Source organism: Cnephaeus nilssonii, assembly GCF_951640355.1.
Source record: "Cnephaeus nilssonii genome assembly, chromosome: 10".
Classification (NCBI taxonomy): Eukaryota; Metazoa; Chordata; class Mammalia; order Chiroptera; family Vespertilionidae; genus Cnephaeus; species Cnephaeus nilssonii.
Window position 1 is genome coordinate 39,618,009 of NC_137081.1, and position 23,005 is coordinate 39,641,013.

The 23,005-nt window shown below is 37.9% G+C and overlaps 1 protein-coding gene across 3 annotated transcripts in view; it reads left to right on the forward strand.

The window, feature by feature from the left end:
* Window positions 1–23,005, forward strand: part of ZNF385B (zinc finger protein 385B) — a gene marked incomplete at both ends in the record, with an annotated part of 261,326 nt that overhangs the window by 231,162 nt on the left and 7,159 nt on the right. For all 3 annotated transcript variants that reach the window (XM_079782703.1, XM_079782702.1, XM_079782704.1), the window contains one exon: window positions 10,546–10,708. In XM_079782703.1, the coding sequence (XP_079638829.1) occupies window positions 10,546–10,708 (163 nt within the window). The remainder of the gene's footprint in view (window positions 1–10,545; window positions 10,709–23,005) is intronic.

Here is a 23,005-nt window from a genome sequence, read left to right on the forward strand (position 1 = left end):
TCTGCCCCCTGGTGGTCAGTGTGCATCATAGCAACTGGACGTTCTGGTCATTCCACTGTAAAGGTTGCTTAGGCTTTTATTATACAGACTAGAGACCCAGTGCACAAAATTTGTACACAGGGGGTACCCCTCAGCCCAGCCTGCACCCTCTCCAATCTGGGACCCCTTGGGGGATGACTGACTGCCAGTTTAGGCCTGATTCTTGTGTCCCCAACTGTCCTCCCCTGCAAGCCTGATGACCCCCAACTGCCTCCCCTGCCAGCCTGATCACCCCCAACTGCCCTTCCCTGCTGGCCTGTTTGCCCCCAATTGCCCTCCCCTGCTTGCCTGATCTCCCCCAACTGCCCTCCCCTGAAGACCTGGTTGCCCCTAACTGCCCTACCCTGCTGGCCTGGTCACACCCAACTGCCCTCCCCTGCAGGTCTGGTTGCCCCCAGCTGCCCTCCCCTGCAGGCCTGGTTGCCCCTAACTGCCCTCCCCTGCTGGCCTGTTCGCCCCCAACTGCCTTCCCCTGCCAGCCATCTTGTGGTGACTATCTTGTGGTGGCCATCTTGTGACAATGTTGTGCGATGCCACCTAGGCTTTTATTATATAGGATAAATTGCCCAGCCGGCATGGCTCAGTGGTTGACTATCAACCTATGAACCAAGAGGTCTGGGTTCAATTCCGGGTCAGGGCACATGCCCGGGTTCAGGCTCATTCTCATCATTGATGTTTCTATCTCTCTCTCCTACCTTTTTCTCTAAAATCAATCAATCAATCAATCAATATATATATATATATATATATATATATTAATTATTATTTCTCTCCCCATACCAGAATGTAAGTTTTACTAGACCTACAACACATAGGATGATGCCAGGTATTTGTTGAATGAAAGAATAAATGGACAGAACCTCAACGTTAAATTTCTGCTTTTAGATTATTCCTATTCTGTCCCATATCTATTATATTCAATGCAACATCTCTTTATTTAGTGTGTACCATGTAGCAAGTGTTTCAGAAGATTCAAAGATGAGTAAGACAGCAATCACATCAATCATATTGTATAATATATGGACAACCTTTGTTGTGATTATTATTGAGTAGAACTTTTAGGGAGAATCAGACACTAGAAGTCCACTTAGCATTTTACTGGTTATATTAAAATAGGTTGTTATTTGTGGGTGAATAAAAGTTACAGGCATTTTTATTTTAGTTTTGCCTCCAGTAGACCAATCTCTTATATGTTAAATTAATCTGGAATTAAAACTTTGAATTTAATCTGTTACTTTAGTGTAAACATGACTACATGTTGGTTAGGTGACTGGTATAAATGTAGTTTATTTATTTTCTGTTATTTATATTTGTATGTTTTGAAAGAATATTGTACTAATATTTGCATTTATATAATTCACTTAATTTTGAATTATCAAATATCTGCTGGGTTTTAAAAACTGGTTTAGGGCTATAGAGTATGAATTTTAGAAAAACTTAATTGTTAAAGAGGTTTACAAATGAATGATACATAAGTAATATATTAAATATATATAAAATCTTACTAAAGCCTGTTTTAACCAATTTTCTAAGCACTGCACTTTTACAGTTACTTTGTGACTTTGGTCAACATTAATGATATTATATATCAAATATTAGGAGACACAATGCAAATTCTAATTTTAGATTTGTTTTGTATCATTCATGTAAATTTTTTAATATGGAAATGGAAGGAAATGTACTACTTTGTAGCCTGATTAAAAATTAATATGTAGAAGCCTGGGAGGCTAATTTAAAAGACCATCAGAAGACTTGAATTAGTTAGATGCAGAGTCACAGCTTTAATGCATGGACTTGAATTATATTGCATTACTTATCACTGAGTAACAAAAATTGCTCTTATATAGCACACAATGGCAATCCATTTCCCCACTGAAAGATAGCAGCACTCTTGAACACGTTAAAAATTTAGGATATAACTGTGAAATCGCTATAAACTCTGAAATAATTGGGAATTATTAACTAAAATTTCCCAGTTTAATAAATGTGAAATTAATTTAAGAGTGGTAAATAATTTTTACTTTTAAATACTTAGGGGGGGAATCATAAAATAAATGACAAGAATCAAGTAATAATTTAAAAATCCTTTATATTTTGTAATGAATCATAAAAATAAAAGATAATATCCATATGCTTCATAAAAATTCTAAGACTTAGAAGTTCAAACAGGTTACATTCCCAAATGCATAATTCTAGGAGGAAAAATACATATTTTAAGAAATTATAAATACTCCCATTATTTCATAATCAAGATTATGTTAGTGTACAGAGCACTCATTTTCCCACTTTGGGGATGTTAACTTAGAGAATCTGATTTGTCAAGTCATTCTGTGTGGAGTTCATGATTACTCTTCCTTATGAGTTGGGAGAAAGATTAAGGGCATATTTCTCTAGGGTTCATTTGCTTCACTTTGCCTCAGTTAAATTCTAGTGTACATATTAGGACTTTACACATATGTTTATCATTAAATTAACACAGATATTGACCCCCAATCCAGAAGACAAAGTAAACATATCTTTCAAAAATATATAATATAATGTAGAATGAAGAAGTAAGCAGTCTTATTTCTTAGGATAAGCATGTCAGATAGTTTTTGCTGCATTCTTGACTAAATTGTGGTGATGTTAAAGAAACTACATTAAATAAAACTCATTATCTATTATCTACATTGAAAAAAACTACATAAGCCTATTTTTATTAAGTTAGAAGGAAGAAAGTCATTTTCAAAATGCAGTCTCTAGAATTTACAGAATTCATAAATAGAATTAAGAAATTAATATTCTGGGATGAAATTTACCTTGACATATATATATATATAAAGCATAATATGCTAATTAGACCAGACGACCTTCTGGATGAAGCTGGGGCTGCAAAGGAAGCCTGGGTCCGGGTGCCTGCTGGTGGCTGGAGGGAAGCCTGGGTCTCAGGTGCCAGAGGGAAGCCAGTGCCGGCAGCCGGGGAAAGGAAGGCCTACTCTTGCACGAATTTCATGCATTGGGTCTCTAATATATATTATTTGTTTTTAAAATGATATAATTTTAAATTATGGCCTAATTTGCACTGGCCAGGTAGCTTGATTGCTTAGAGCATCATTTTGGTATACCAAGGTTGCAGGTTCGATCCCTGGTCAGAGCACATACTAGTACAAGAAGCAACCAATGAATGCATAAATAAGTGAAACAACAAACTAAACAACATCTCTCTCTCTCTCTCTCTCTCTCTCTCTCTCTCTCTCTCTCTCTCTCTTTTCTCTCTTCCCCCCCCCCACCTTTCACTCTCTAAAAATCCTCTCTAATAAAATGGTAATATGCAAATTAACCATCACTCCGCTACATAAGCCATGCCCACCAGCCAAGCCACGCCCACCAGCCAATCAGGGCGAGTATGCAAATTAACCCCAATCCAAGATGGCTACAGCCACAGAGAGCAAGGTTTCCTAGGTAACAGAGGAAGCCAAGCTTTCCATAGCCGTTGCAGGCCTAAGCCTCCACTCAAGCTACAAAGTTTCAATTATAGAAGGTAAACAAATTCAAACAAATGGCAGCAGAATGGAGCTTGAGAGAGCAGGCCAGGGTTGTCGGCGGCAACAGGGGAAGCAAAGCTTTCCGCACACCCTGTCCAGGCTCACCCGCTTAAGGCTACAAAGTTTCAATTGTAGAAGGTGAATTAACTGCCACAGAAATGGCTGCCGGAGCCCCAGGCTTGGCTCCGCTCCAGGCTACAAAGTTTCAATTGTAGAAGGAAAATAAATTCCAGATACCAGGGCCTCTGCTTGCATTGCCAGGGGGCGTGGCCGGCCTGCAAACCACCACAGGCCCCTCGCTCAGGCTGCCCCACACCCCAAGGGAACCCCCACCCTTATCTGTGACACCCTTCAGGGCAAACCAGCTGGCCCCCACCCGTGCACCAGGCCTCTATCCTATCTAATAAAAAAGTAATATACAGATTGATCATCACTGCAACACACAATATAGCTGCCCCCATGTGGTCAAAGATCCTGCCCCATGTGGACACAAGATGGCCACCACAAGATGGCCAGCAGGGGAGGGCAGTTGGAAGGCATCCGGCCTGCAAGGGAGGGCAGTTGAGAGGGACCAAGCCTGCAAGGGAGGGCAGTTGAGAGGGACCAAGCCTGCAAGGGAGGGCAGTTGAGAGGGACCAGGCTTGCAAGGGAGGGCAGTTGGAGGTGATCAACCCTGCAGGAGAGGGCAGTTAGGGGTGACCAGGCTGACAGAGGAGGGAAGTTGGGGGCAAACAGGCTGGCAGCAGAGTGGTTAGGGGGTGATCAGGCTGGCAGGCAGAAGCGGTTAGGGGCAATCAGGAAGGGAGGCAGGCAAGCAGTTGGGAGCCAGCAGTCCTGGATTGTGAGAGGGATGTCCGACTGCCCGTTTAGGCCCGATCCCACCAGGATCGGGCCTAAATGGGCAGTCGGACATCCCTCCAGGAGTCCCAGATTGGAGAGGGTACAGGCTGGGCTGAGGGACAACCCCCCGCCGTGCACGAATTTCGTGCACCGGGCTTCTAGTCAATACATAAATTTTAAAAAATATATTATGGTCTAATTTTTAAATGAAAGAACAAGAAGAGAGAGCAGAGTTGAGCAAATGAAAGAATTTGTAGCTCAAACCAAAGCCAAGTTCAAATAACTCTCTTTTATGCCTTGCCCTGCTCTACTCAATTCTAAACGGGAAACATAGGGTATATGTTTGGATATACAAGTAAAGAATGTTAGATTGTTGGAAATCTCCTAAAATTAAGATTCCACCTTCACATAATTGAAATATAAAACTCATTGGGGAAATGAGATAAAATTGTGATCACTTGGAATTCAACAAGAAACAATTTTATTTTTTTAAAGCACTTTTTAAAAAGCCACTCTTTGCTGTATTCCATATGATTTTAAACTCAAGCTTCAGTGTTTTATTAATTCATCATGTAAATTCTGTCATAGTTGTTAGGTCCATTTATAGTTTCTCCATGTTTCCATGTGTAGAGTGCTTTCACCAGTGAATCATGCACCAGAAACATGAGCATCAGGACTCTTAGCTGATTAATAGGCTGCACTGGAAAAATTAACTGGAAGCCCACTTATATATCTTAGTGTTTTAAGAAATGAGTTAATTTGCCTACATGGAAATGTTGTATAATGTGAACTAATAGAATATAATGCTCAGGTATTCAAATAGTGGCATTACAAATCAGCTCTAACCCATGAATGCTACTTCTGTCTTGTGATATTTGATAGAATCTAAATTAGGCCAAAATTAGTAGTCTAGAGTGCACATAATTTTCTTCCTAGATGCTACCACTTTTGTCTTTAGTGATATAGAAATATTTGGAGTTGATGGGTTTTTTTTACATATCTACACTAATAAAAGAGAAAGATGCAAATTGACCATACCTCTGCAATGCTCACCAGCCAATCAGGAGTGAGTATGCAAATTAACCCAACAACGGTGTTGGGTTAATTTGCATACGCATGCATGGAGAGAAGAATGAAGGCTCCACCCAAGCGAAGATTGAAGACTGAAGACTGAAGACTGAAGGCTCCACCCGAGCGAAGACTGAAGGCTGAAGGCTGAAGGCTGAAGGCTGAAGGCTGAAGGCTTGGCTCTGCTGCGGCCCAGGTCCCAGGTGCCAGAGGAAAACCGGTGCCAGCAGCCAGGGAAAGGAAGGCCTATTGCACGCATCTTCATGCAACGGGCCTCTAGTATATTATAAAGCCAGTAAATATGACATGCCACAGCCAGAACTATGACCTTGCAAGAATCAGAGGACACCATCCACACTGAATTATACATGTGAGTGCCCTCCACCCCCAGAGAGTTAACGTAATGCAGTGGCCCTGGACAAGCCATTGAAACCTGGAGTGTTTCACTTAGCTAGAAATTAGAAATTAGCAAAGAAATTGTATCTTTTTAAGCTAAACTCATAATGGTTATAATTTTTTCTAGACTTTGTTTCCAACAGGTCATAGTAGATGAAGATTGAATGAAGTGAATATCAAAGCCAGTAGTATGTCATTACTGATATTGCAGGCCTTATTTTAAATATAAACAGAAAGACTTACCTGCAGGCTTTGGATTACGTAAGCCTTTCTTCTGAGTGCATTTTACGATGTAGCTTCGTCTCGGAGAGAGTGTGGTCTTGTCAGTGCAACAAGTATATGCAAAGAGCATTTTAATAGTTAAAAATAGTCTTATATTAAAGCAAAGATTAAAGTAATTATCTAGCTATTGCTCAGTAATCTTTAGTTTGTTTCTTAATATGTTTAACTATAGTATTTCAAATGCCATGCTTTTATCTCAAATAATTATGAAAGCTTCGATAGAAATAATTTGTTCTTTTAATATATGATTATAGTTTAGAGAATAAAATCTGTGACATAAAAGCAACATCTTCATAACCATCTATACAAGGTGCCTACAAATAGAACTTCTTAAAAAATTTTAGACAGCTACAGTATTATGTTTCTTGTTTTATAGGAGATCATTTTTGAGGTAGCACAATGTGGCAGCCCTTCCCTGTTGTTCCTTTTATCTCTGTGCGCTTGTGACACAGAAAGGCGGATTGCTCAAGGAACATTGCATAGTTCACAGAACTTCACTGCCCAGCGCCTTCTGTTCCCTTTGCCTGACGTGCCTCCCCTTTCACACCGCCACTTCAGAACTCTGTCCCGGAGCCGGACACAGCTCTCACGTCCCTTTTTCATGAAGTTTTGGTGACCCCCTGCAATCCGAAGAGATTTGCCTCTCCTCCGCTGCCCATAAGCCTCTGCTGCTCTTTACCTCCCATTTTACACTTCCACTCTCTGCTTCGGGTTCTAGTTACTTGTATGCTTGTCTTTTCTTACCAGTCATGCAAGTAGGGGTCTTTGCTTTAAATCTTTCACAATGTCTAGCACAAGACAGGTGCTAAATAATTCTTTGTGGAATAAATAACCATGTTTTTCCTTTGTTAGTTTTAGCCTCTTTTTATGCCAGTTCATTTGACATCTGTTATAGTTGGCATTTTAGTGTATGGAGTTTTTCTGAAAATTAACTGGCCTCTGCTATTTCCCATATAACACTGCTTAACACATTGAAATTTGCCTCAGAAAAAAAAGATGCCAATAGTTTTAATGATGAATTTTTTTAAATAAGGGAATAGTTCAAATTACTTTTTGAAGTGCAAAATAAAATGGTTTAATTGGTAAATAAATAGTTGAGGACTTTCTCCTGTGACATCGTCCTTTTCCAGCCACTTTGTCAGTTTCTCTACAAAGTGAACACATTCAATACATGTTTCAACAGCCTAGCCACTACTCTGAAGCACAATTAGAAATAAAATAAAAACTAGAAATGAGAGCACAGTGAATTTTAGAATTTCTCATTATATTTTTATTTTTAAAGCAATACATTATCTCGTTATTCATCTTTTTTGTTTGCACCAGTAGGGTCCCAAAAATTGTAGAGGATTTGGGAAAGTGAGCAGCTTTAGCAACAAAAATGGATATGAATGAAAGAAAAAAAATCATTTCCTGTCAATGCTGTTTCTCTGCCCATGGGTGGTCAAGTGGCTACCAGAGAGACCTCTGAGAGGAGAAGCTAGATAGCAATGAATTCTTGCATGGAGGTCAGAATGGTGCTTTAGACAACTCTCTAATTCTGGCAGTTCTTGGCAAGAGGGTTTTTTGATCACTCTAGTTGGGAGCACAGTATCACTTTTGGTGTGGAAGCAGAAAACAAGCCACTAGTGCCAGACAAATTATGTGTCTGCTGGTTAGTCATTAAAGTGTAAAGTACAAGTCAGTTTGGTCAACCAGGTCTCTTAGAAGTGATGCAAGAGCCATTGCTGATTGACCTTGATTGTGTTGCCTCGTTCATGGGTTTTCTGGCTCTTGTCCTTATTTCTTTCACTTCTCAAATAAGGAGATTCCTAGATAATTAAGTCAGGTTAATCATGTTACTAATTAATGGTGTCTCCGTTTCACTTGAAGATTTGCCAAGGATTTAGAAGCTGTTGACACTGCCTCAGATACAGTAGTGGGGATAGCAAGGTACTAATACCAAGAATATCACAGGGGCATTGAAAAGATGCCTGATGTGAGTGAGTGGTGCCTGCCACTGTCTTTATTCCAGGAAATTTCCCAAACAATGATCAGTAGAAGCTAAGAATCCTTGTTGTACTTCTCTCCATGTGCACAACTCAAAAGGAAAGTGAATTATGGCCATGGACAGTTCTTTCCATCTTGGCATCCAGTGAGGTGTCATTTAGCTGGATCTTCATCCCAAGTGCTAACTGATGCTGTTAACTTTCTGCACTGATGCCAGTAATGAGGAAATGACACTGCTTATCTTGTGCTAGGAGGTTTTATTTGGAGAACTGTAGTTTCTTTAGACAAAGGACAATAAAGTAAACATCTCACTATTTAGTATACTTGGGAAGAGGAGGAGGTCTCCCAATATCTGTAAAAATTATTATATACCTAAAAAGTGGGACTTTTCTTAGCTACTCACCAGAAGGATCAGGCCTAATAGGTTATGCTAGTATATTTCCCACGAATTAAGTAGATATTCCCTATTCATAAAAACTTCTATTAAAATATAATCTTTTACTAAGTGATTAAAAGTGTGCTTTGTATAATTTTTCACTCCTTATACAATTGTAATGTTACATCAGTGTGAGTATGTATATGTATAGTGTATGGGTATATAATTAAATAGCATGTAAGCATTTCAATCTGCAAAATGGCTTCTACACCTACCTTTGTGAATTTTGATAAGTTATTTAACTTTTCTATGCCGTTTTTTATTTGTAATGTACTGGCTAATAATCCTAACTTACAAAGTATTATGAGAATTAAATGAGCTAATACATGTAATACATTTAGAACTATGTTTGGCAAAGGCTTAATAATATTATTTGTTATTATTATTATAACTTCACATTGTCAATTTTTAAAAGTTTATTTGTATATTTTCTTAGTTTATACCTACCCAGCTATATTAGCTGGATTTAACCATTCTTGGTTGATAATAAATAATACTTAAATAATGTTACACTTTTCTCCTCCCTTGGGATTTTTACAGCTCAACAGAATACATAATGAGAAGTCCCTATGCAAACCAACAAAGAACAATGATAAGTCAATGATGATCTAAAACAACACTTATGAATAAATATTCAGGAAGTTAGGGACTGTGTACAGTCAATACCAGGTCACTGACCTTGGGAGATTGGGGTTATACTAGTACACTAGAAAAAATCACTTATATATCTGTTGTTGAAACATAGAATTATAACCTGGCTCATTCTGTCTACTGTCAGTTCTACCTACCTACCTACACAGATACACACACATATACATACATACACACACACATGCACACACCACTTTTATGCTGCTTGCTGAGGAAAATGAATGAAAGCATTGGTATAGTAATCTCCAAACACATAAAGTTATATTAAGGAGAACTGATGTAAAAGAGTTATTACTTTAGAAATCCTCTCACAAAAACTAATTTTATATGATAATTTTAGTATCCATTTCACTTTTATAAGTAAGCTAATATGCCATATAATGTATGTTTAATTTTTTTTCACCAAATAGGTATTTATATTTTCAGGGTCTATTCAAAATGAAATCAAAGTGAATATACATATTCTTTTATTAGTATCTACATTAGTACTTGATGCCAAAAAATAAAATCCTTGTTCTTTATTCAGAGGGGAATTTTCCAAATGTCAATAAATTGACTAAATATTTTCTTGGTTTGCTGTAATTTGTTTTTGTCTTTTTAAGGTTTTTAATAGTCACTTGTCTTTATCTCTTTTCTTCCTTTTGATCCAATATTGAAGTCACAGTTCTACCCATGCTTCATGTATAAGTGACTGTAACAATAATGGCTTCGACTTCCGAATCACATCAGAAATCAGAAACAAGGACTGTCCCTACCCCCTTTGGCTTATATCACCTATTTCAGAACTGAAATCATCAAAATGTTATATGAAACACATGTAGGTGACTCCAAAATGCAATGCCACCTTCACTCACTGGCAAGTTGCTTTGTTACATCACTTGCTCTCAGAGCAGAGTCCAGAAGAAAGTAGATTCAGGGCAGACAGGTTTTTAGTTGAAGGAGGAAACAAAATGAAATGGTTGTGGAAGGATATGCATGGGTAGGACATTCAAAGCACCTTGCTATCAGCAAAATGTTTGAAAAGTAACCCCATCGGACAGTGTGGAAGGCACTGCTGACAAAGCTTACCTTTGTCACAATTTTGCCCTGGCCCTGTTGTCCTCTGGTTCTCAAAGACACAGGTCTTCCGTGTTATAGAGAAGGTTTCAATAAGCAAAAACCTCTTAGATACTGTTCTACCACTTCATTAAATACCAAAACATGGAGTTCTGAGTGGTCAATGTCCATGTTGCATATGATTGAATGTATATTTTCCTGCATGATCATCCATTGTGGTGTTTGTAAGTAGCCATAAAAATGAGCCTGATTTGTTCTCCTTTGTAGAGCCAGGCCGAGGCCCACTACAAAGGAAGTAAACATGCCAAGAAGGTCAAAGCACTAGAGGCAACGAAAACTAAACCCAAAATGGTTTCTTCCAAGGACAGCGCAAAGGCTAACCCCAGCTGCTCCATCACTCCACTCACAGGCAACAGCTCTGACAAATCAGGTCAATGACACTTTTTGTTCTTTACATTCTTTGTGTTCCTCCTGGTCCCTTGCCCCTCCCCCATTCTCCTCCTCTCAGCTGCTGCATGTTTTCTCCATGATTTGTTTTTATAATATGAATATGTTTCCTTCACAGGAGGTTATGTGTTTGCACGGAATCTAAGCATTTGATATGTTACCATTCCATGTTGTTAAATATATACATTTAAGTATATATGTGCGTGTAAATATGTATATATATATATGTATATATGGGCTGCTTGGTCACAGTGTGTTTAGACAAAAATCAAGAAGTGGACCTAAAATACTGACTTTATGATTCCTTTCTATTCATTTTATGTTTGATTTTTGCTCTAGATTTTGTCAGTGAAGGAATTTTTTAACTTATCTACTAATAGATGTTTTTGTATTCTTTTACCACAATAAAGGGGAATGGAGGAGCAAAATGGTGAAGTTTTCTGAGAGAGTGGCATTATTAAATGAATGTGAAAACGTGCTCATTAATAAAAGATTTTGATTTTTGAAGATCTTTGTAGAGTTCCCCTCAGAGTTACAAATGAACTCTAGGAGTTTAAGGGAACTGTGTACAAAGTAGTGAATTAACTAACAGACAAGCTTTGGTACTTGGAAATGGGCCACTAGTAGAAGTACCTTTTAGAGGAGTCCATATTTCACAGTTCCAGTGAATCAGCAGTTTTTCTGAGTCAGTTCAAACTAAATGATTCAGAGAGAAGAGGAAAAATTCATTTTTCTAGCATGTACACCATGAAATTAGATGTTTAATAGGCTTTCACACACTCACATCTGCCCTCAGGGCCCAAGAAGGATGAGTCATCTTGTCTTAGTGGCTAGTTGAGGACCAGTGTCTATTAAAGGAGACAAAAAGAATATATCCCTTTCTCTGTTTGCCTCTCTCTTTAGAAACCTCTCTGTTGTTACACACACACACACACACACACACACACACACACACACTGACACACTTCTCTTCTGCTCTTCACATCACTGTAGGTTTTGAGGAAGAGACTCCAGAATGCTTTCCTGGGGCTGCCCAAGGCCATTGGAGAACAATTCCATTACTGTAAGAGGAAAGTTTAGAAAAGCCCCTTTAGCTAAAGAGACTATGTAGGAAAAGACTATTGTTAGTTAGGTCCCGTAAATACTGGTTCCAAAGCTCTGCAGCCTAGGAGGAAGCTACCCCAAATTTGGTAATAAAGATTTTTTTGTTCTTTATGTCATAGAATCACTGAATTGTGTTATCTAATGAATAGGTAATAAATAGTGAATTATTTTATCACACTTTTTTAAAGAACAGATCACCTATATAATCTAATTAATTTTAACCCACATTGATCAGGTATTAAGGTCAAATATTATCTCCAGTTTACAAAGCAGCAAACTGAGGCCAGGTCCCTGCTGCAACAGTTATTTGCTGGAGGTTACCCAGGGTTTGGAAGAACAAGATTCATCATCTCCGGACTTCCTACCTGGTTTTATTTTTTTACAGGATATTGTTGCTTCTATGAAACAATAATACTCTGTCAAATATTGTATTACGTAGATTATACACTCAATTAGAAAAAAAAAATGTTTCATTCAAGGCAGTTAAGTAAGAATAGCTGTCCTGTTCACATTTTAGAAGTTGGCGTAGAATTAGATGTAAAATCCAAAGAAATGGCTTTTATGGTCTCCTAGGATCTATCCCAACTTTTAATGACACATTAATGGGAGTTCAAACCATAGTAGGAAGGAGGAGAAATGTGCTTTGGGAGAATTGGGGTCAAAACACAGCAAGCATTAGGCAGCTTTAGGAAGATGGTGAGAACATATTGGCCAGACACTTTACCCAAATTTCTCCCTGGAGTTCAAGTGCCATAATGCCATATGACAATACACCTCCCTGTGATAATATGCCCCATACATCAAATTGAATGTTCTTTTGTGACAGCATTTAACCACTCATAACAGGTTCAAAAAAAAGAGCCTTTGAAAAACCTTATTTCTTGAAAATAATAAAATATTGTGATAATCAACCTAATGATAAAAATATTTTGATAGTGAACCTAATGGTTCATATGTCTAGTCTTTAGCAATAGATATCAATTAGATATCAAGATTGGGAAAATACATTTCTAGTTCTTCAAAGTTTGTAAAGCTATTTAGAGCTAAACAGCCTTTAATCAGTTGCTGTCTAAATAGATGAATGCCAATGGAATGATTTAAAATGCTACATATATTTTTATAAATGCAATTAAGAGCAAAGATGATGGAACCAGCATGTTCTGCTTGAAATATAACAGTAGGAACACCTTAAATTTATTCAGTTTATAAGATTCAGTCACATATAAGTTTTAATATGACCCTCTCAACAACCCTGTAATTGGTAGGGCTGAAATTAGTATTCATCTCTCATTGATTTATACAAGTAACTTTATATCCATTTACTCCCTCAATAAATAAATATATATTACTGTACTATGGAGTATAGTACATCTGTATATTTTGCTAGGTACTGGGATGCAACAGTGAACAGAAAGAAATTTTCTTGCCCTAAAAGAATTTCTAACCTAGCATGTGTGTTTTTTATTGTGTTGGATATTTGGACTACAAAGAAAAGTAATAGTTACCACCTTGAGCTGCTACCAAGGTAATAATGAAGAACCTGGGGTCTTGGAAGGGTTAAATGGCCTGTGTGAGGTCCACAACTCATATCCCAGGTGAGTTAGAGCAGGAACTAAGGGCTCCTTGCCCCTTGCTTATTCTGTTATTCCCATTACTTCTAAACTTCTCTCTCTGACTTTGGGGAGAAAATACAAGTATCCCAATGGGCAAAGTCAGATCACTAAAACACTTTTTAAAGAATTAATGGGTAGGACCATATGTTACTTTTAAATGGCTTGCTGACTGTTGATATTTTTTAGTAGGAGCCATGGCATTGAAAGGGCCATTAAGGCATTGCTTTATTGATAATCTTTCATTCCTATGCAGCATGTTGTTTGTAGCATTTAACCATAATAGAGCAAAGCTTTCGAACTTACAGATCTTTTCAAGGGCACATTTGAATGAAAACACTCATTTCAGGTAAATGACAAATGCTCTCAAAGCTCCAGCTTGACAACTGTAGACTTTATGTGTCTAAGCCAAATATACTGACTGAGCTAGAGATCAACATTGGGAAGGGCATCGCCAATATGGCAGGAGCCTTGAATTGCCTCCTAGGGTGTCCAGTTGAGTTGTTCTGAACACTATCCAAATTTTCAGTAACATTTGGAACCATTCCATCTGCAATATTTCCACTGGGGACATGGAGATTATTTTATTTATCCCATGCCCATGACCATACCATGCACACTATGAGATGACAATGTCAGAAAAGTCTTAAGAAGGAAGGAAAGAAGATAGGATAGCTCAAAGCAGCTCCTTTCAGTGTTCAGTATGTTGTCCTCTGCATGGTGCCAACCTCTTGGGTGTGAACCCAGAGCAGTTATCAACCAATAGATCCGTGTGATTTGCCTGGAAAGGCTGCAGTTCAGCTTTTTATGATCACCCTGTTGCCTTATGAAAGAGCATTTTCAATTTTGTCCAAGAGTTTTTCTGCCAAGGATACAAACACAGACCCTCGCCTCGTCATTTTTATGGGTTCCCCTGTGTGTTCCACAGTTTTTATGTGTTGTTACAAATGGGGCCAGGTTTTCCAAATGACAACTTCTCATTTCCGCTGACTGCCGCGGGACTCCATCGATTAGCTAGCAAGGTCTTTGTAACTGCCTCTTCCCCCCTTTCTGTCTCCAGCAACAGGACCTTGTGGTGTTGAGTAGAAAAAAATGATAGTTTTCTGCTTTGGCAGCGTCTGTCATTTATAGATGAGCACCATCATAAATTTGGCATACATCTATCCAAATCCAGGAGGCTGAGATTTAGTATCCCTCATAAAATAATAGATTAACTATATTTATGACAAACATCTTAAGTATGAATTCTGGGGTACAATCATGTAGAACATAAATTGAGTCCCATCTGTCTAAGGAGAACAGACCATTATACTAGGGCTCATATTTTCATGAAATGTACATATATCATTAAGACTTTCAAAGTCAATTTGAAAAATGAAGCTGCCTCCGTCTTTGCCTGTGCACCTTGAATTTGACACAGCAACCTGCCAGGCAAGGCTAACGACGCTTAGGTAGTTAAGAGTGTGTCATGATCTGAAAACTAACTTCTGAAACTTTTGAGCATTTTCTTTTTCTTCTCTTCCAAATAATACTGAGCATTTATTGTTAGGTTCTCCACATCTGAGAGAAGTGCCCACGGTTGCTCTAAGAAAGTAAACCGAAAGTTAAGACTGACTTATGATTTACTGAGGATCTATTAACTTATGACGTACTAGGGATATGTTATAAAACATTCTAAAAGAGCAAAATCTTGGATATCTCCTTGAGGGTTATATCACCATGAAAAAAACTTTTCTGCATGTAAATTATATTGGAATATAAAAAGACTTTGTATGCACATTGAATGATTTCATAAATGCACAACCATAGATGACCTTGAAGTTTTAGCAAAGGTCATTACTTACATTTTTATGACATTTCACTTATTTGCTTCAGGAAGAAATCTCTTAAAATGACATGTTTTTCTGAAATGGTGGGTGATCAAATAGAACTAACCACTCAATCAGTATTTGTAGATTCTGTGTGCATGGGCACTGGTATTAGGCACTTTAGAGGATTCTGGGCCCAATTTTGATTATGCTTAGATGCTTAGAGTCTAGTGTCATACAAATTTAGCTTTATAGTATAAAGCTTAAAGTGTTTTTATAGAAACATTTCTATAGTATTTTCATCTTTCCTGACTTCTTTCTCTGAAAATCAGGTTTACTGTTATAGACATCGGGCATAGTATTATGCAGTACTGGTTTGGTGCTCCCATTTCTATCGACAGCACTATCCAATTAAACATTCTGAGGTGATAAAAATGGTCTGTTATCCGTGTTGTCCAACATGAGTGCCCTTTGCCACACATAGCTATTCAGCACAGGAAGTGTGACTTGTGCTACTGAGGAGCTGAATATTTAATTTTAAGTAGCCACTCCTGCCTATGTTATTGGACAGCAAGCACATCTATAGACTGTGGTACTCTTTGCTCTTTTGACTAGCTATGACTCCAGAGAAGGCGTTGAATTCTTGAGCCTCTCTTTTTTCATCTGCGAAGTGCAAATAAAGCCCTCGCAGCATCACAGCAGTGTTGGATGGAGCAAATGAAATAATCATGAAAAAGCTTTGCAAATGTAAAACCCAATAAATATTCCTATGATTGATGTAATTAGTTTCTTGGATTTTTTTTTTTTTTGTCCTCCTGTGGTATCTTATTTCAGCTATCCCTTTTGGCTGCAATCAGTGAGAGGTGGTTGGCTATCATCTTCCATTATGCTGCACCTAATAGAGCATATTCTAGAAAAACAGATCCAAGCTTATTAGGCTTATATGCAAAATATAATCTTAACAGCAGTACTAGTAATAATTAATGTGTAACTGAATGATCATTATGTGCCTGATACTAATATGCTAAATGTTTTATATATACTATCTTATTTAATGATCATAACAATCCTCGGGTGAATGCTAGAAAGTGAAACTTAGAGAGGGAAAATAGTGGCTCAGAGTCATTCACATAGGAAGTAGTTTCAAGGCCAGAGTCTCCCCAGGGCAGTCCTTCAAATTCACTACCATGATATGTTACCTTTGCATGAAGGTTTGTGGACTTTACTGCAAATGCTTTTTGAAGGCTGTTTGAGATTATTTTTCACTAGATAATACTGCTAGAAGTCTCAAAACTCAGAAAGTGTTATCCCTTTCCATGTACCCTATTTTACAACTGGTTTTGTTTTTTAAAAAAAGTTTTGAGTGGCTTTGAATAGGGATATATTAATTAACCAAGGTATGATTCTTGAGTGTTATTTACCTACTTTGCATGTATAGCATAGTAAAAAGAACATGAGCTTGAGGTCAGATTAGCACCACCTCTCACTGACCATATAACCTTGACCAAGTCATGTTCATTGACCTTTTATTTCCCCATCTATAAAATGGGAGGACTAATACTTAACTCCCCAGTTTGCTGTCAGGATTAATGAACTAATAAATGTGCCTGGATCCATGCCTATCACTTAACAGACACTTAATAAATGGGAACCATAAAAAGCAACCATTTGTTCAAAGAAATTCCCAGACCCTGTCCTTATCTTGACTCTAGGATCATTTCATGCCATCCTGCCATGCAACAGTGATCTGCAGTTACATTCTTCTTTATGTGCTTCCTTTATTGTCTCATAGTAATTACTGCACTTGTGTTTTCATTCCAGGACATTAAGGCTCGATGAGCCCGACTTTCCCAGTGGGACATTTAAAGATGTAGAAGGACCTTCTTGGTCTTCCTCACATTTCTGTATAATGGACGAAATGTCTTTTTACTCATTCTTAATGTATCTCATCCATTATGTCCCCTACAGCTCCTGGTATTTCATCCTGTACACAGCAGTCATATGGTTAGCGTGTATTAAATGAATATCATTAAGTGGAATTGAATGGGGGAAGCTCTGGTGCCCCCCTCTATATGGACAGGGCAAGAAGTCATGGGTTAGCCCTTTTTCTTCGTATTTAATAAGTTAGATGCCCCATCTCATAGGTTGACGGTCTGCTCTATATACAGCTATAGTAATAGAAGAAGGGACAATTTAGCACATCTCCATTTGTTGAAGGAGAAAATTGGGTCCTTCATGTGGAGAAGTGGCCCTTCTGAAGCCAGGGTTGGCTACTAAGATCAAAGGAGCGGGAGGGGAGGAGGGGCTGTAATCAGAATGAGAAACACACCCCTGGCTGACAAGTTCCTGCTAGCATTTATGTAATAAAAATAGGAGAAACTGGTCATTCCATACATTGTATTCCTAGCTTCTTGCAAAAAATTTTTCTTAGTGTACAATTCTTTTTTGTACACTGTTAATTATTTAACCTCTAAAAAAATGTGCTTTATTTTCTTTCAAATATGAAATGACATAAGTAGTAGAAATTCTTGTCACAATAGAGATTATTTTGTCCCTTGATCCCCAATATTTGAACTTCTGTCAGAGTTTTATGATGATTTTTGCCCATTTAACCAGCAAAATTTGTGTCTAAGTTAAAATAATTTGTCTTCCCACTTGGCCAGTGTGGCTTAGTGGTTGAGTGTTGACCCATGAACCAGGAGGTCACAGTTATATTCCAGTTCAGGACACATGCCTGTGTTGCAGGCTTGATCCGTAGTAGAGAGCGTGCAGGAGGCAGACGATCAATGATTTTCTTTCATCATTGATGTTTCTATCTCCCTCTCCCTCTCCCTTCCTCTCTCTGAAATCAATTTTTAAAAAAAAAAAAAAATTGTCTTTCCTAGCACAATATCTTAGTTCTTACTTCTTTATTAACAAATATTTTTACTCAATGTGATTATTAGTGTACCACATTTTGAGTTTAGGAAAAGTTACTGCCAGGGTTCTTGTTCTGGCATTAAGAAGGGTTCAGCAATCTGGAGAAAGGCTGTGTCTAACTTAAGTAAGAGCCCAGAGATGAAAGATAATTTTGAAAGGCATTGGGGGTCAGAGGAGCCTAGCTAAAGGAGCTAAGTTCTCCTTGTCTCAGGACCCCTTGCTTTTTATTAACAAAAATTGTCCTAAGGCAAGGTGAAGATATACACTTCAAAGGGTAGGGTTTCATACAGAAGCATTGTCAGATTGGGGAAAAGTCTACGGCTGTTCAGGTGATTGGCCAGTAGGAGGCAATAACATGTAGATTTAGATGCCCTGAGCTGTCTGGCAGTAAACAATCATCCTTTTCTGGTTTGGGGAAATGCCTTTGGCCATTCCCAACAGGTGATAACATATGTGACTTAGCCCTTGTTGAGTCCCCAAGGTCCATCAACCTTTCAATGAAACTCTTGCAATTATGACATGCTGGAACTAGCTTCCGGCAAGTTACTTATTTCATTCTTTTCAACCAAAATTTTACCCAATCCTTTGACTCATCCATAAGACATAATGATTAACATCTAGCAAAAGTTTTTTAAAGTACTTTGAAAAATCTTGAGTAGATGTTCTGTTTATATTAAAGCATAATATACTTTAGGTACTTTCTTCAAGTCTATACCTACAAATTGAGAAAACCCTTTTGGAAAACAATGTCCTTGGATAAATCAAGAAACCAAAAAAAAAATGTTTATTCCATTTGACCAATTAATTAATAACAAGGAAATAATCCTAATGCAAAGCAAATAAATAAATAAAACGTTATGAATGAAGATGTCCATCATAGCATTATTTATGTTAATGAAAACTGTAAACAAGATGATCAGTATGAGGAAAATTATTTAAAGTTCTTGTATCCAGTGGAATATTATGCAGCTTTACAGTAAATAAAATAACATGAAAAATGCATGCAATACATTAAATCAAAAAACTTCAAATTATATCAAATTGAAAGTTTAAAATGGTTTACTCATGTGTGTATTTGCATATATTTATCGAGCCCCCATGGAATATCCAGCATTGTGCTAGGACTGGGTATATGACAGTGAGTCAGGCAGACTTGGGCTTTGCCCACATGAAAGCATGTCTAGACGGGTAGAAACTGAACAGGTGATGACAAGTTTGATGCGTGAAAAGAAAGGGATGCTGACCTTGTCTGGGAAGGAAGGGCAGGCCTAAGCAGAGGACATAAGCATCTATGTCTGGTGGGTGAGAAGGTAGCTATGCAAACAGGGACCCTGGCTTGGGAGTGGAGGTGAGGAGGGTGAGAATCCTCTCATCAAAGGGACCAGTACTCCACAGGAGTTGACATGTGAAAGACTATCCTGTTTAAATAACTTGGGGACATGGAAGGAAAATTAGGATATGTAGAATGTGGTTAAAATGGTGGCTAAGGACAGAAATGAAGGCAAAATGAAATGATAGTAAATATGGAGGTTCTTAACCTCTTTTTATGGCCAACTAGTGAATCCTAGTCCCAGAATAAATGTTTTTAAACCCATAAAATAAAACTTGTAATTTTACAAAGAAAAAAATTACATTGAAATGTAGTTATCAATTTCTTGTTATGATATAATGACACAGTAATTAATACAATGCATTCATTAACATACAGCAATAGGACTAATACCTATCATAATTTTGAAGGGTTGATGAGCATAAATGGTATTTCAAGCTTCCTATGACCATTATAATATCCAATGAAAATATCTGATTTATCTTGGTGACAAAGTTATAGGTACTGCTACAGCTGCTATAGTTTGTTGCCTTCACTTATAATTGAAAGAAATGCTACATTTCAGTTAGAAATAAGTGAACTTAAAGATATATTTGTCATTCAAGTTCATGGATCCTATGAACTCATTGGCCCCTTAGGAGTCCACAGACCCAGGTTAAAAACTTTTGTTCAGTATGATAGGATTATGGTTGTCATTTTTCTCCCCTATTCTCCACATGGCATTTGCAAGATAACTTCTCCTGATGACTTGATGAGGTTTATGTATCTCGGGCCACAGATAAGATGAGAAACAATTTCTTAGTCTTTTGCTTTGTATTATAGTTGGGAGGTTCACAATTTGTAATGCAACATCCTATATCTTCCTTGCTCAATTCTCTTATGGTCACGGTTATAAGTCCCCATGTTGCAAAATTCTTAAGGGACTTAGCATGATGAGAAATCCCAGACAAACTCCTTTGGGGACGTAGGCTTCTTAAATTAATATCACTTTCTATGGCCAGCAAACTTTCTCCTGCATCCTGTAGGTCTTCAATATGCAGCTGGCTTTGACAACTTGGTAGTAAGTCAGCAGACTGAGTCTAGGCACAAATGCTAGATTTAAAATGTAAAAATACGATTAGCTTTTAGCAATATATTTTTAAAGGATTGGTAGCTTTCTGGTGCCTGGGCAGTCCAGCCCCTGAATGTCCGCACAGCCCCAGTTAGGTCCAGAAAGAGTGAGGCCTGACCCCTATCTCCCTCAAACAGCCTGAGGCAATAAGCTTGTTTGCTGACCGTAAATTTTTTGTATTTTCTGTATTAAACAAAGTTACATTTTTTTAGATGAAGAAAAACTCAGTTTCCTCATTAGCTCTCAGACTGACCTTCCCATTGTCAGTGTGCATTTCCCCCTACCTGGCGTATCAAAGCTGAACCCTAAACTCTTCATCTAGAGAGGAAGGAGGTGGGAGGAGCAGAATTCAAACATTTTCCTTGTACCTTGAGAACCTGTGTTTCCTTTGTAAAGGGCCATTCAGTTAGAAGAAAAAGAACCTGCTCCTCATTCAACCTAGAAAATTCATTTTTTAATCTTATTCCTGGCTTTGGAATCATTACTGGACCTACTCCCTGAGGGACTTGATTTGAGTGGCATGAGTTAGTTATTCTATTTTCCATAATAAAGCTGCCTCAGAAATAACTGTTTCACATCTCTTAGTGACAAATCGGAAAGGGGGCAATTTTTCACCCTGAAGAAGTTGAAATGTGACTTTTCTATTGTACGAGTCAAATGGCTGGAAAACTACACAAAATAGGAGAAAGCTGTTCATTAGATTCAAACACTAGCAAACAAGCCCTCTTTTGTGCTCCCTTAGAAAAGTGACAAGTGCGGGCATATCCTCTGTTTGCCTCAAATAAACTCTCAGAAAAGTTCCCCAAAAAAAGAACTAAAAGTGACAAGTTCATTACTATCAGTGCCAGCTTTCACCATGGAAATATTTGGAGGTGCCACTGTTTTATCTGAGTGTGACACTGACAGCTTCTGCTCCCCAACAAAGTGGTGCAGGGGACAGTGGGGCAGTTGTCATGCAGACCTCAGACAAGGAGGGCAATGACTGCCATATTATTGGGCCACAATGTCACTGCAGGGTGTAGTCCAACGGCCAGGACCCAATTGACATAGGCTTTCAAATGGAGAGAGCAGGGATATCCTAAGCCAGGATTGTAGCCTGGCAGAAAATTGCATCCCTGGACTGTTTTGAACTTAAGAAATTAGTGACATGGCTTAAGTTATTTAAAATGAATAAGATTCTTTGCTTTTTTAAAGGATAAGCTCATACAGATTCTGACTTAGTGAAGAGTCACTTTAATTTATAGACTACTTTCACTGCTTCCAGGATTAGTCTAAAAGCTAAGATGTAAAAATTAGATAGAAATGTAGTTCATTAGGAATTAGCAAGCTTCCCAGTGATCAACTGTGCTTGAAGACACCGAGTTTCTGGAATTTGGCTTTAGGCATGATGACGTGGCACTGTACGTGAAGGGCCCACCGGCATCAGATTGGCCCAATATGTATTATTGGGTATGTTCTTTTTATTTTCTGTGTTAGGATATTAGTCCTCTGAGGCTGTATTTGAGTCATATAGTGCTCAGTTTGATGAATAGGTGGGTTGATTTGAGTAAAGTTTCTGGAGTAAAAAATATTGAAAGCTGATTTCCTTCACATGGTTTATCAGCTGGATATGAAAACAGCTCCCCCAAAAAGGTTTTCAAAATGTTGAGAGCTTTGGAAAATAAGTAAATTAACGTGAAACCTCCCAAGGAGGCTACTTTGAAGAAATAAATGCACTTGGCTGCATAAATTATGGATATCTGTTACAAAGGGCAATTCTGATGTAGCTGAGCAAATTTTGCTTCAAAATCCTGGAGGATAAAACCTTTGAAAAGGTGTTTGAGTAATCAGGAAATAATTAAGACAGTCAGAGCCTTGCTTTATGTGAGGGAATACTTGAAAGTGGAATTCATATTAACCAGAAGTTGCCGATGACATGCCTCTTATTAAAAAAAAAAAAAGAAGTAAACAGTACATTAATTAAATTTTCTAATACACAAAATAAGGAGGCTTTAAAATGCCAGTAAGGAAAGAGAAATAATATAATGGGATTTGATAAAAAATATCAAGCAATTAAAATGAGGAATAACAAAGTTAGGCATTGTTGTCATCATCTATGATGATACCAGATATTCACCAGGCAGACCCCACTTTCTAACACCTAAGCATTCCCTCATGTTTCACTTATTCCACCCATTCACCTCCCACTCCTTTTCACCCCCTTCTATGCTTATCTAAATCTGACCTTCAAAACCCAGCCAAAATGCCACTTTCTTCATGAAAAATGTCTCCCTTTTCCTAGGCCAGAAGTAATCATTTCCCCGCTCTATGCTCTCATGCCTCTTACTAGTTTCCATCATAAATTAGACATCTCTAAATGACTGTCTCATTTCCCATGTTAAACTGTTACTTTCTTCAA